Consider the following 14,015-nt stretch of genomic DNA (forward strand, 5'->3'; position numbering starts at 1 on the left):
ATATATCCTGGGTGTCCCGACAATGCCGCCTCGCCGTCTCCAGCAGCCGAGCGATGTCAGGCCACAGGGCCACTGGGCCACTGAGCTCATCGTGGGACCATCGAGTCAGAGCGCGGAGCTGGTGCTGGCTGGAAGGAAGGAGAATAGGAGATAAAGAGCAGAAAGCAACGGGGAGCAGAGAGTGAAGTAATCAATCAAATGGCCACTGAACAGCAGAATGTGATCATTTTGAGAAGATATCAAACGGCAGAAGAAGCATACCGTGGAGCGTTCTACTGAATTTAAAACAATGGATAGATTACATACATAGTGTGGTTAGGTTCCCAAATGCTTCTGAATGATCAGCATCATGAGGTGTGGTAAAGGTTACATGGTTTCCCGTGGCCACACCTCATGACGCGTTGAATTTCATTGATCAAATATAGACTGGTGACGAGAACGAATAAGTAAGTGAACTAGAAAAAAACAACAAAAAATAAAACAACAACAAAAAGAAAAGAAATACCTAATACTGATAATGGTCGTATACTAGTCCCTAAAAACACTCCATAAAGTAGCATACATATATTTCACTTTCTCCCAATATAGATGTGTCCCATAGTGCGTCGCCACGAGCAGGCACCAATGGACGCGGAGCCCGCGCCGGCCCGATCAAAACAAATGGAATAACGGCCGCGCCACCACACCACACTCCCACTCTTCTGCCGAGCACCTCACACACGCGCTACGTAACACATATTGCACAGCTTGACGAACACACAGGGAGCTGATACCGCCCTAGGGACCGGGACCTTTGGACGTATGTATGGCTGGATCCCTCCCGGCGCACAGCGAACGGCGCAGGGAAAGGGCGGCGGAGCAGCCTGCTGGGAAAGCGTGGGCCACAGCTAGTGTCACTACCGGCCCTGACTAGTGTCCAACAGCTGCCCCGCGAAAGGTAGGACCAAACTTCTAGCAAAACGCCAGGGTTAGTTGGGCACCGAGCGAGTTAAACCACACGGTAGTCACCCCGAATCACTCATGGATCACCAGATTTCGCCATTTCCGCGATCAGAGATAATGCATAGCTTTCAGCGGTCCTTCGGCTATCACAACCAATAGCCTGAGGCAACGGCGGCACGTAACAGCCAAGGCGCGGGCCTTCGATGGAGCGGGGTTACCAGGGAACGACCAGCGAGGAACACACGCCAGAAGAGCGATCATCCATCGGCGCACAGGACTGCGGTTGTGACCATCGGTACATTTTTGACTGGATAATACTCAATGGAATCAAGGCAACATGGTACGAAACCTACGTGCATAACTAATTCGTAAGCTACTCCCTGGTTTGGAGGTGGTTTAAAGGCTGCTAAGGGGAAGCTAGAATATGGTCCCATAAAACGAGAAAAAAAAAACGATGATAACTAGATGAGCGGGGAAAGGCGGAGTCACAAAATCACGATGGTTAAAAGCATTGCCACCGAGGCTAATTGCAACGCAAAAATCAGCTAACGAGTGCATCGGAATCAAGACAACATCATAAGGCAATTCGGCAAACTGTGGCTACCCAGGCTAGATAATATCGGAAATATAGCACGGTCAAACATCTGCAGTCTGCACCAATATGTCATGGCATAACGAATTTAAAACGCGGCACGACACAAACTGTCAGTAACTTGGTGCGACTGCTGGCTCATCCTGCGGAGTTTCATGTCCGTAAACACACACAAATAATAACACAAGGGCTAACTCCCCGGGGCCGTCTTTTGGTTCCTGTCTTTAGCACGCATCACACACGCCAGCCGACGCACGCCTCAAGACGTTCAACCCAACAGGGAATGAGTGTACCGTTTTAGTACACTTTTGTTCAAAACTGCAAAGGCTGCTGTTCAACGCACTTTTCCGTCGTCAGTGGTTACTTTCTGACGCTAGGTAGGTCGGCAACTTTTCACCTAACAATGGTCCTGTTTAGCCTGCCTAGTACTTACTACGTACCCATGGGAACATTTTGCTGGGATGTCACTAGGAATACGAGAATAGATTTTCCAGCTGCAGAAAAAGCCGTACAAACTCCTGTCCCGAATCCAACGGGAGGTCCGGCGTTCCGTGACTTTCAATCACAGACTAGGCTCAGCGTCAAAGGACCAACCACGGTAGAGCAGACCCGGGCAGAGGTCAACCACGAGACAGTCGGAAATAAGGAGCACCAACCGGGGCTGTCTGACCCCGACCAGCGACCAATCACAGCGCGCGTCACCGGAGCGGACCAATCACGGTGTAGCTAATCACAGCGGCAGACAGCGAGCAGCCAATCACAGGGCGGGAGGCTCCGGCGCTGACCAATCAGGAGGCGGCGGCTGGTTTGTCGGGCGACCAGAGCTGCTCGGCGAACGGCCGGTCGGGCACAAACTGCAGCGTCTTCAGGTGCTCCTGGTAGAACAGCAGCTCGGACGTCACCAGACTGGAAACGGAGCACAAGTGAGGTCATTAGAAGCGCGTAACTCCGTCAACGAGGCTCATCAACAAGACTGAATAAATCGTGATCCCGACTAACCCGTTCCAGTTGTCCCTGTAAGTCCCTAAGCAGTTCAGCCTCACTATGAGAGCTTAGTAAAATCTTGCTTATCAGTCACATGACCAACTGCAGCTCTCTAATGCCTTCAAGGGCTCTACAAACCTCTGCAAGGCTCTACAAGGCTCTCTACAGTCTACATCCACCCTTTGTCTGTCTTAGCGAACAACCTTACCATTCCCCACAAAGTAACTACTTTCCATCACCATCCATACCTTCCCTCCCTTCACCAACTTACCCATGCTGCGGTCCGCCGTCACTCTTAATATTCAGCTTCACCACGCGTCTGCGCAGACTCTCCACGAAGGCGGCGTTCATACGTGTGAAGAGCCGGTGGCTGTGCTCGGCAGTCAGCACCCCGGATGTGGCCTCGTGCAGTTTACTGACCGCTCGGCACACCGCTCTGTAACAGGTGAACACGAATCCAAAGCGTGAAAAGAAATTTTATGTGGAAATTGCCATGGGTGTTGACCTGACAGACCACAGTAGACGATGCGCTTGTGCGAAATGTCATCGTGCTTTGTAACCCTGCAAATTCAAGTAAAATAGCCCTAAGTTGTCATGCTTGTATTGGAAGATTCACGTGATAAAGGAAGTGGAGAACGTAAAACGTAAATTCAATAAAAAGCTACGTGATTGTAATTCTAGCTATGCATACCCCTTAAATATTTATGAAAGGCAAGTGGAGGTCCTACCAGACACATACCTGAACTGCTGGCTGGGCACGGGCGGCCGCGCCTCCCACTTGTTGAGCTGGGCGTCACAGGCGCTGCTGATGATGAGCACCAGTTTGGAGTCGATCTCTGACAGGTGCGCGCGGTAGTCGAGCTCCACCTGATCCAGGTGCCGCAGCTGACTGCGACTCCGGTCCGGTACCAGCGCCTGAGAGCGGGCACAGGCGGGCGTTGGCAGAAGCAGGTATAACGATAAATCCAGGCTACACGGCCGAACCTTGCCGCTATACAGACCGCTGAGGGTGATCACTGAATGGGATTGCATGCAGGGAGATCATGAACAAGCGTCGGCAAGTAGAGTTACGAAAATACTGTAAAGAGGTCGAACGGGCGATCCAACAAGAGACACACCACAACCCAGATCAATCACACAATCCCCAATCCAGATAGGTAACAGCCAGATCACGCAAGGCAGCATCTCCGTATCACCAGCACGACAGCGAAGTAGCACGACCTCGTGTCTTCCCGCATTACGTCCCCGTCCCGGTTGGTCCACCTAGCCACTCCGGCCCCGCGTCTGACCTGGAAGTGGGTCCGTATGATCGGTATGAAGTGCAGCACGAGCTGTACGCCCCGCGCCGCCAGCGACAGGTTTCGACTGGTGATGGTCTTCAGGCCGACCAGCTGAATGGCCCCGGCACCGACCACCAGCTGGCAGCAGCGCGAGTTGAAGAAACGCAACAGGTCCACCTGATAAGAAAGACGGCAAGGAGTTAGAGAAAGGAAGTTCTGGTGATACATAAACGGCGGGAGACTTGAGGGAGAGCAGTAGGTAATATTGCCATAAAAACAGCCCATTTTTAGTGCGTGCTTAGTTTACAATCAGTATTCACGATAAAACTATAGATATAAATTTCTCAAGAAGTAAGGGCTTTAGTAAGACGGCGATTTGCGTACAAGGTGGCAATAACACAAAAGTCCCACCCCACCAGCTCATGACTGTGAGTACCCTCTGTACTCTGCCGCCCACCCCTCTCACCATACGTCCCTCTGCCCTCCCACCCCCTCTCACCAGTCGACTGAGCAGCTCCCCGCTGGCCGCTCCCAGGTGGCGCGCGCAGTCACAGTACTCCAGCAGCATCTTGACCAACAGCAGGACGGTACCGACGACGACAAACTGCTGCTCGCCGAGCCGCAGCGCGTCGGCTGGCCGCCGCTCCGGCGACTCGGGACACGAGACGCGCGACGGCAGGCCGGCGCAGCCTGGGGGAGGGGACGTGTCAAAAAGGGGAGAGAGATACGGAGCCAGGGCGCATTAGGGAAACGGAGGGGGAACGGATACAAAGAGGGAGCAGGCATATGTCCGACATAGCCCTTGAACGGGATTGACCGGACGACGTAGAATCTTCGTCGTCCAAGAGACTCCGAGCGCGGGGTTATATTTTGGGGTAACGTTGTAAGTGAGACAAGTTAGGGCTCAGCCTCGATTCCCTTCCTCCCGTCCTCCCCTAACACCCACCCCACTCCCAGTCCGTCATCACCTCCCGGCTCCCCGCCCCCGTCCCTCCACAGCCTTTCATCCGTCCCCGTTTCTCCACATCTGCCGACTGACCGGTGTTGGTGACGTGGTCGGCGATGGTCTGAAACTCTGCCGGCACATCGGCCTGGCGCCACCGCTCCGACTCAAGCAACAGGTTCAGCTTGGTCTTCCGCTCCGAGTGGAAACGCTGCACAAACTGACTCGCCTGGGAGTGGGCGGAGGGACGCTCAGTTACAGCCGAGCGGTATCGGGTACAAAGCGGCCAGACACATCTTGTCTCGACATCGGTAACTGAAGGCGGCACTAGCACAACTAAATCACAGCGCCTCACCATGTCCTCCAGGCTCCAGGAGCCGAACTCCGCCATACATCACACAATTTTTTGAATAAATCAACTATAATTAAGTGAATGCAACGAATAGACAAGATAAACACGTACCAATTACATGGACATAATTATCTAAGTGATCACCAAATCTCGATCTCCACAATCCTCACGGTAACACAGCAGGGAACCTCACCTGTCCCTGCAGTGCTAGGTGCAGTGCGCTGCTCTGCCTCCCACACAGCTGTTCACAGTCGGCCACAAAACTCTGCACCAGCGCGGCCAGCGCCAGGAACTCGGTCGACTCCAGGCCGCTCTCTTTCACCCGCGCCTGACGGGGAGAGGGGTAGGGAGAAGGCGAACGTGAATTATTAGGAAACGCGGTGGTAGTGGAATGTGGACTGGTTCTTATCCCAGCCGGAATAACGACCATAAAAAAGAAAAAGAACAATGCTGCAATAATCATCCTACAACACCTGACCCAGTACATCACAGTCCCCAGTCAGCAGACCCTTTACGAATTCTCCTGAGGTAATCAGAATCACCTAAGAACTGGTCAACATCAGCCTCCCCGAGGCCCCTGAACTGCGGACTCTAGGGCCGCACTCACCAGCAGCAGTTTGCCGCAGCGCTCGTGAGCGTAGTCACAGACGGTGGGCAGCATTGCCGAGAGGGCGTCCCGCAGCCGCCCGCCCTCCTCTGGAGTCAGCATGGCGACATCCACCTCCTCTGCGCTGCTGTGGAGAGAGGGAGGGGAGGAGGAGAGTCAGAGTAGGTGACAGGGGTACAGTGGCGACATTCACCCTCCTCTGCACCGCTGTGGTAGGGAGGGACCCGGTCAGGACAGGCCAGTCATGGCGGACAAGGTTTTAATATCACTCGCTACATTTTACCGCTAATATCACTGCTACACATTACTCGCACATCACAACAACGTTGCAATTATAATTGTTGTCACTTTTAAAGTTACACATTTTATCACCCATGCACCTCCGACCCTCCGTTCCCAACTCAGTCCACACCACTTTCCCACCTTCCTCTACCCCCCCCCCCCTCTAAAACAGCCACTCACATGGAGAGGCGCACGCCGGCCGCGCCGCCCTGCGCCTTGGCGGCTCCGTTGGTGAGCAGCGATCGGGGCCGGCCCAGCGCCGCGTCCAGAACGTCCTCCATGACGTCACTCACCGCCTGAAACAAATAGAGGGGTGACGTCAGACTAAAATGACGTCACTCACCGCCTGAAACACATTTACAGAGGGTGACGTCAGAGACTATCAGCTGCACGTCGACGTCATGTCAATACTATTGCATACAAGATCAAGGATCTGTGCAGTAGATTTCATCCATTGCTTTACTCGCTCCGTCTTTGTTTTGAAACCGCGCACTAGCCCTCCGCACCAATATTGACGGTGCATCTCCTCTACATTATCAAAACTCAGCTTGTCCCTGTCCCACACCCTCCCAAGTCTCAACTGACCCTGACCCTGTCCGACACTCTCTGAACTGACCTTGACCCTGGCCAGCAGCCGCCGCAGGTTGTCGCAGAGCTGTCGGAGCAGTTTGAGCCAGGCGACCGGTGAGAGGGCGGCTACCTGGTCGTGCAGACCGCCCCAGTCCGACCCTCCCCCGCCGCCACCGCCGCCGCCGCCCTCGGCCGGGTCGGGCTCCTCCAGTTCGGCGGCCGCCAGCGCCTCAATCACAGTCTGCGAGAAAAAGAGAGACGGGCAAGTCAGTCTCATACTAGTACACTTACACCGAGAAAGACATCTGTAAAAAATATAAGCAAGAGTTACGATTTCGGGGGACTTCAGCCACCTTCTCAAACTAGATGACCACAATCCCACTCGATGATGATAGACATTATTGTCGGAATTGGTAGCTGAGTCAAGTACACATTTCACCTAGAACCTTGGTAGGTGCGCTCTTCCAAGTCACATTGTCGGATCGATCCATCGAGCGTAGGTATCCGTTCGCGTAGCGACACCGCGCACTACATCTGCAATCTTAATCGAGCTGATCGCGGTATCTTGTAAGGTGCAATCGGCGCCCCATGACCGGCCTCTCGCCGCCCTCCACCCAACCATCCCGCCACATCTCACCTGTTTGACCACTGCCCTAACGGCGGTACACGCCTCCTCCTTGTACAGTTCGACCATGTGGCAGTTCTTCAGCCGCAGCATCCCGAACAGGATAGCCACCAGCTGCTCCTGTGGAGGGGGGGGGGGTGAGAGGAGCTTCAGGCGGTCAGGATGACACGGGATCGCGGAGGGAAGGGTGGGTGAAAAGGAAAGGATGCCAACTTTATGTCAGACAGGAAGCTGGGCCAGTTAGAAGACATGCATACGAATTAAAAAAATTGTTGTGTGTCGGACAGTCAAAGTAAGCGAAAAAAAAATAAACGAAGAGCAATATAACTGACAAATGTAATGCATAAGTCACAGAACAATGGCAGTTTTATGGCAGAGGAAGGCATCTAATTATGAGAAGGAAATGGCAGAAAAACACCACGCAAGCGGAAAGTTAACGAAATAAGGACCATAGCTATCATTAAACGAACTGTGTCCCCTTTAAGCATCAGTTGTTCGGTGGTGTTAGCTCATGGATTCGTTAGTGCAACAATGCACCTGATGAAACCCAGACAATAATCGAACCACAAATAGCCACCAGCCAGGTGATATAAGCCGGATATATGTAAACTTCGGTGTACTTGAACCGATTTGTGAAAACTGAAAACATGCTCGCGCGAAACAAATTTCAAAGCCTAGATTGTTCGCCATATTGTGGCTAACGGTTTCAAATATAACAGTGTGTTAAGTGCCCAGACTTACCACATGACATGACAACAGGTAAAAAAAAAAAGTTGTGCGGTGCATTGTCATGATATACTGAGGTGCCATAACAAATCCCGGCGGAGAGCCAACGAAGCATGCGAGGCGGGTCAGCCCCCGACCCGCGAGTCCCTGCAGGTTGTACGTGCCTCCACGTGCCCCTCTACTACTGGCCACCTTTGGACTACTCACGCGGATCTTGCGTCCAACCACCTGAACGGAGGCGGTAAGTGAATAAGAGGCATTCAGCAACGATTGCCATGGTAACCAGTGTACCAATAACCGTCCACATAGCTGAACAGGAACTTAACTACCCCGTGTCCCACGAACTAAAAAAAAAACTTGCATCTGTAGACCAACATTAGAAGAATGCATGAAAGCGGAAGACATGTACGAAAATTAAATCGTAACAAACACCCAAATCAATCCCCACTTCAACAGCTGGTTTTCACCGCCACATACATTCTAGCTTACACGACTGGATGCGAGTAAGGACGAGGTCGACAGCTCGGACAATTTGATCAGAGGTCAAAACCACAGCCCAGAGCCACCCACAAGGTCAGACTAGGTCGTGACCTTACCTCCTCGGCGGCCAGCTGCTGGTCCAGAGGTCGGTTCAGGTCAGAGGTCACGTGACGCACAAAGTCGGCCGATACCATCTTGTCGATCAGCCGCTCCATCTCCGTCAGCTGACTACTCAGGTGTCTGGTGAGGGAAACGGGTCAACAGTCAGGTGGACATTGTTGTCACAAGCTCCAGTTCATCCACGTCTTCAAAATGACCTATTAAACTCGCAAGTACATGTGTTGATCAATTTGTTACTGAATCCTAGTTCAAACCATCCACCCCCATCTACCTTCTTCCATACATCAGCTGGTGGCTTGCTTGAACACCAGACCCCTCTAAACAGCCCTCCCCCCCCACACACCCTATACCACCCCGCGGCTCACTTGAACGCCTGCAGACCGGCCAGCTCCTGTGCCAGCACCTCCTGCGAGGTGGCGATCAGGTCGAGCGCTCCGACAAACTCTGAGGTGGTGAGAAGCAGCTGGATGGTCGGCTGCGTCTGGTGCACGGTGGCCATCAGGCGCAGCTTCTGCAGCGTTCGCTCGCAGTTGTGGCGCCGCTGTCGGCCGCGGATCACACGCAGGGAGGACTGCACGTCGTGTTCCAGGGTGTACTGCATACGCTGTCTGTGGGACACGGCGCGGGGCGGATTACGGATGGTCAGCTGCAGATCAGCAGGAAGCGTCAACACTGACCGTGTCAACAGGGGACGAGCAGAGCATCGGGAAAATTGAGCGTGATGGTCTCGTCGGTAGCTGGACAAGGCTAGAGTGGTCACTAAATATCTGAGTAAAAACGATGGGAACGCTCGCTACGAACGAAAGCACCGACAAAACATGATAGCGCGCTCCTTTCCCATTAGATTGTTGCACGTGACAGCAGCGACCGCAGCGTGTACGACATATCACGTCCATCACTGGTGACAAGTCGACACAAAAACTGGTCTTTTGCCTTCCCGCATTCGTTAGCGTTAGAAAAAGAACAACACAGTACGTCAGAAATACGCAATATGCATCGCACAATACAAGGCCTGCTCACGACAGCCACAGCTGCAAATGCTCTAAAATGGACGTATAACTAGCTCTGTTGCCGTTTCGCACCCATCAATCGCCGATTAGCTAGTCACCTGAGCGTCCTGACTGCGACGGAAGCCTTCTTGAGCTGCTCCATGAGCGAGTCGTGCGAGGACATGGCGTCGAAGAATGCCTCCGACTTATCGGCTATCTGGCGAGCGATCTGCACTTCCACCAGGTCCAAGTAATGGGTCAGCTGACGGAGGTACAGTGGCCGGGTCAGAGGTGGGTTGAGTTGGAAACACAGTCGTGGGGTCAGAGGTCAAACGGTTCAGCGTGGGTGCAGTAACTGGATGGAATACCTATGTCCGCGTCAAACACGATGAACAATCACGATGTAGCACAAAACGCACCCATAATCAAACGTCCTATCATTTGAAGATAATAGCTCAATAGCCATTAGCAACAAACTATGCACGACTCCCCAGTAACGATGACCAAGACACAAATCAGCCAACAATCATAACGGTGAACGGACATAGATAACGCTATATCTACCTTTTCCTGGAGGACTTTGTCGGCGCTGGGCCGGCGCGGCTGGCCGGCCGCCCGGTCGGCCGGGGCCGCCGGCTGTGACTCGGCGGAGGGACAGATGACCGGGAACATGTCCGGTCGTGACAGGTCAAAGGTCGGGTCAAAGAACAGCCGTGGCACGCTGCTGATGCCGTCCTCCTCTGCGGGGCGGTCCCAAACAGCGCCGGTTAGAGGGAGTCAGACGTGCGACGCTGAGTTTGTGGAAGACAGCGGAGCGTGTTGGGGAGCAGAAAATTAGCATTGGAGTATGGAAGCTCTGAATGTGAACCACAATTTTGCAACATCGATAAAACGCTTGCGCACTCAACGAAATACGTACGTCGCGAACATAACAAGATGGTTGCCAAAAAAGAAGTACAGATTATGACATGCTAAAACAGTATCAAAAGAGTATGTGTGTGTACTCTACCTGGTTCTACGATGCGAGAGAGCTTGGAAACACGAGCTAACGAATCCTTCTTAAAGCTGTTAGACTTCTTTAAATGCTTCTTATATCGCTGAAACAAGAACAAAATCGATGTTAAGATCCACGCTCTTTAACTCAGCAGTTAGCACCACATGCCGATTAGACGAAAAACCCAAACAATGAAGGATGAACTTCTCACTTTCAATTTCGACTTATAGGATTGATCCTCACATTTCTTTCGGCAATCAACGTAAGTTCCTATAAAATCACGGCTCTGACTGGGAGTCCTTGTAGCATGGCCTTACTCCTGCAGTTTAGAAAAAGCGGTGATAAGCCAGGTATCTGAACCCCTGGGCTGATTCTGCTTTAGGAATACGCAACAAGAAACCACAAGACGTATCCATTATTCAATAGTACGCCCAAAATAACTGCCGACAGTTATCGATCTTTTTTAGTTCGGTAGAAAATTACGTCAACAAAGGTCGCCGAAGACCGAAACGACACGGTGTCGATAAAACTACAACATAGCAGCGCCTCACTAACCCTGCGTTCGATGTTTCTCGGACGACGAAGATTCTACGTCGTCCGGCCAATCACGTTCAAGGTTAGCGGGGGCTCGGCTGCGGTTATCGAACGTGATTGGTCGAACGATGTAGAATCTTCGTCGTCCGGTAGACATCGAACACGGGGTAAGTATGTTCTCACTTTACACGTCCACCCCTCACTAATCTCTGAACAAATTACACCCCACGCCGCCATCCCGCCGTCCGGTCCGCCGCTGCCCACCTTAGTTGTGTCGCGGAGGTAGCCCTGGAAGTCGGCTAACGAGATATCCGGTAACCGGGGCGACGGCGCCACCTCCCTCTCCACGAAACCGTCGCCCCACGTCTTCGTGAAAAAGTCGCGCTGTGGAGGGGAAAAAAGTTAACTTCACGTAGGTTTCCGGGACCCAGTGATATTCATGAGCTCTGAACCATTTGGCTTGTGACTTGAACCAGCGTACGAAATCCACCAAGAGCTGTGAAAGCTGCACACTGCGCAGGGTACCTAGTTACTAAATACCTCGGCGACCGTAAATGGCACGATCTAATTACAACGAACAGCAGCCTCCATTTAGTACGTCAGTAACGTCCAGCAGTTCGAGTCGGATGCTGGTTCAAATCAATAGCCACCGCGACGAACCAGGCCACAGTTAGCCCGGCGGCTGGGTTTTGTCAAAGTCACATGATACCACCCGACAAACTCAAACTACCGTCAAAATAAACACGACGCTTGAGATTACCAGCCGCCACATGAGCTCCAGAATTCCGTCAGTCCTCGATGCCGTGTTCTATCTCAATCAATCATGACCCAAATAGCTCCCGACATCATGTGCATTGTGCGTTGTTCAACTATAGACGTACAGAGGTCTATGGTTTAACATATCCTTCCCCACCTCTAATGCTACCACTGGCATCCAATCACCCCTCCCCCAAAACAATGTGCTGTTGACTACAGTCGGTAGTCGACCCTCCATCGCCGCGAAGTTTCACGGCTTAGCGCAAGGCCCTCTAACCGCTTAGTGTTACCCTCTAAGCCGTCCATTAGGGCACATCATTACTTCGAACCGTTTATCTGTGGTCAGATAATCGACGTTCAAACATAAATACCTGTCAACAATGTTTTAGTGTAACAGACATCAACAGTTCGACGGACTCCCGGCATCTCGACGAGTCCGTAATCCGCGACCGGCCCACTGGCCCTGGGACGGATCAGCGAGCCCCGCGACAGCTGACCCGCCTCCCCCCGGACGGGTCGTTGAACCGCGACGTGCGCGATGTACTGGCCGCCAACGGGACCGATCAGCGAGTCCTGCGACTGACTTGCGACTCGCGGGCGTTTCCGTAATTCTGAACCAACCTACCGTCCCCGGGCGTTTCCGCAAGCCCCATGACTGACCTGCCGTCCCCGGGACGGGTCGTTGAGGACGGCCGGCAGGTTTTGCGCGGCGCTGTGCAGACTCCATCGTCCTCCGTCCCCGGTCGACGGCTGGGAGGACTGGGAGGACACAGATGACGCCCTGCTGCCGGCGTCTGGAAAAACAGCGGGCACAGCTCATCAGATGAGGATAAAGCACAATAATATGAATGGAATCGTACTGAAAATCGACACTGAGTAAAATATGCTCTGGTGCCTTACAAGCAAAATTCAATAGGCAAGAATTATAACTGCATTATACTGGATTTGTATTACAAAAGCATTTCAAAACCTTTTTCCTACACCAGCACCATTGAATACAAGCATCTTGAACGCAAAGACTCGTGCAGAGCACATACCTCTGCGAATGGCGCCATGGGGGTAGACATGGTGCTTCAGCACATGGTGCTCGTAGTCAGTGTCACTGACTCCCTCCAGCGGCAGTGAGGAACACACCCTGTTGTAGCCATAGTGACACACGAAGGAGCCGCCCTCCTGGCGACAGTGCTTCTGGCGCAGGTGTCTGTGGGGAGGCAATACAGAGAGATAGGTGGAAAAAGATGAGTCAGAGAAGTCAGATGGGTCAGATCTTCATCTGGATAAGACAACTCTATATCAACACTCCTCTTCAAACTACAAAGGTTAGGCATACAAACTTCAACAAACTATAAGCAATTTGAGTAGGTAAGTAATCAATAGGTGTGCAACATCACTTCATCTCACCTGACAAAGTCATCAGGAGTCTGGAACTTTTCTTTTGAACAGAGCAGACAGTTTCTCCAAGGGTGTTCTGGATTATCCATGTTTACATTGGCCTGAAATAAGGAAATGTTGTTGTTGTTGGGTTATGGTGCTTAACCCTAGAACGCCTAGGGGGGGGGGGGGGGTTGTATCAACCCCCCCCCCCCCTGAGGTTTTTTCGAAGTGCACGCTAAACGGCTTGTCGTAGCGGGCTGAAATTTTCAATACCCTCTGGGGCAACCTTTGCGCATCTTTTCCCGAAAAAATTGATCGGGTCATGTCAGGTCACGGAGTTATGACGTCATAAGAGGTACAGCCTCCGGCCGACAGTTACCAAACGTGTGCGCCGAATCCCTAGGTTTTCTGCCGGTGATACCCACATTGTTTGATGGATCATGATGAAACTTCCCATGCATGTTGGGGCAAGCATTGGCTATCGTGTGGTGCAAGAAAATTGACCGGGTCAGGTCAGGTCACGGAGCTATGACGTCACAAGAGGAACAGCGTCCGGTACTATTTTTGAAAAGCGCCCGAACCACTATTTTGCTAATTCTTGTCACCTCAATGGGAATATGCAGCAATATTAGCTTCTATAGGGAGCAAATGGACCTCCCAAATCCAAAAATACAATCAGATTTCAAAAATTTAAATTTTGATTTTTCGAATTTCTGCCGCCGACTGTGACCTTGCCGACTTCCGGCGCTCCCAACGCGCCATTTTTAGAGCTAGGGAAACGAAATACATACCAAACGATAGAGAATTGATCAAGGAACACGATAGTGAAGGTTTCAAGTCGATATCTCCCACCGTTTTGCCGCAA

General features: G+C 52.2%; 1 protein-coding gene across 1 annotated transcript; it reads right to left on the bottom strand.

Moving 5' to 3' along the window:
- Positions 1-549: 549 nt before the first annotated feature.
- On the bottom strand, positions 550-13,312 carry LOC122375479 (vacuolar protein sorting-associated protein 54-like). The gene is made up of 20 exons (XM_043354887.1): positions 13,178-13,312; positions 12,814-12,977; positions 12,437-12,570; positions 11,285-11,404; positions 10,502-10,589; positions 10,057-10,232; positions 9,612-9,754; positions 8,869-9,111; positions 8,500-8,623; positions 7,190-7,297; positions 6,599-6,793; positions 6,163-6,278; positions 5,701-5,827; positions 5,287-5,421; positions 4,838-4,970; positions 4,298-4,488; positions 3,808-3,975; positions 3,258-3,433; positions 2,790-2,954; positions 550-2,440 (listed from the first exon to the last, which is right to left on the bottom strand). Exons 1-20 carry the CDS (start codon positions 13,255-13,257, stop codon positions 2,323-2,325), a joined length of 2,904 nt encoding a protein of 967 aa, XP_043210822.1. The 5' UTR covers positions 13,258-13,312; the 3' UTR covers positions 550-2,322.
- Between the last annotated feature and the right edge of the window lie 703 nt (positions 13,313-14,015).

Source organism: Amphibalanus amphitrite, unplaced genomic scaffold (genome assembly GCF_019059575.1).
Source record: "Amphibalanus amphitrite isolate SeventyFive unplaced genomic scaffold, NRLGWU_Aamphi_draft 001850F_arrow, whole genome shotgun sequence".
Lineage (NCBI taxonomy): Eukaryota > Metazoa > Arthropoda > Thecostraca > Balanomorpha > Balanidae > Amphibalanus > Amphibalanus amphitrite.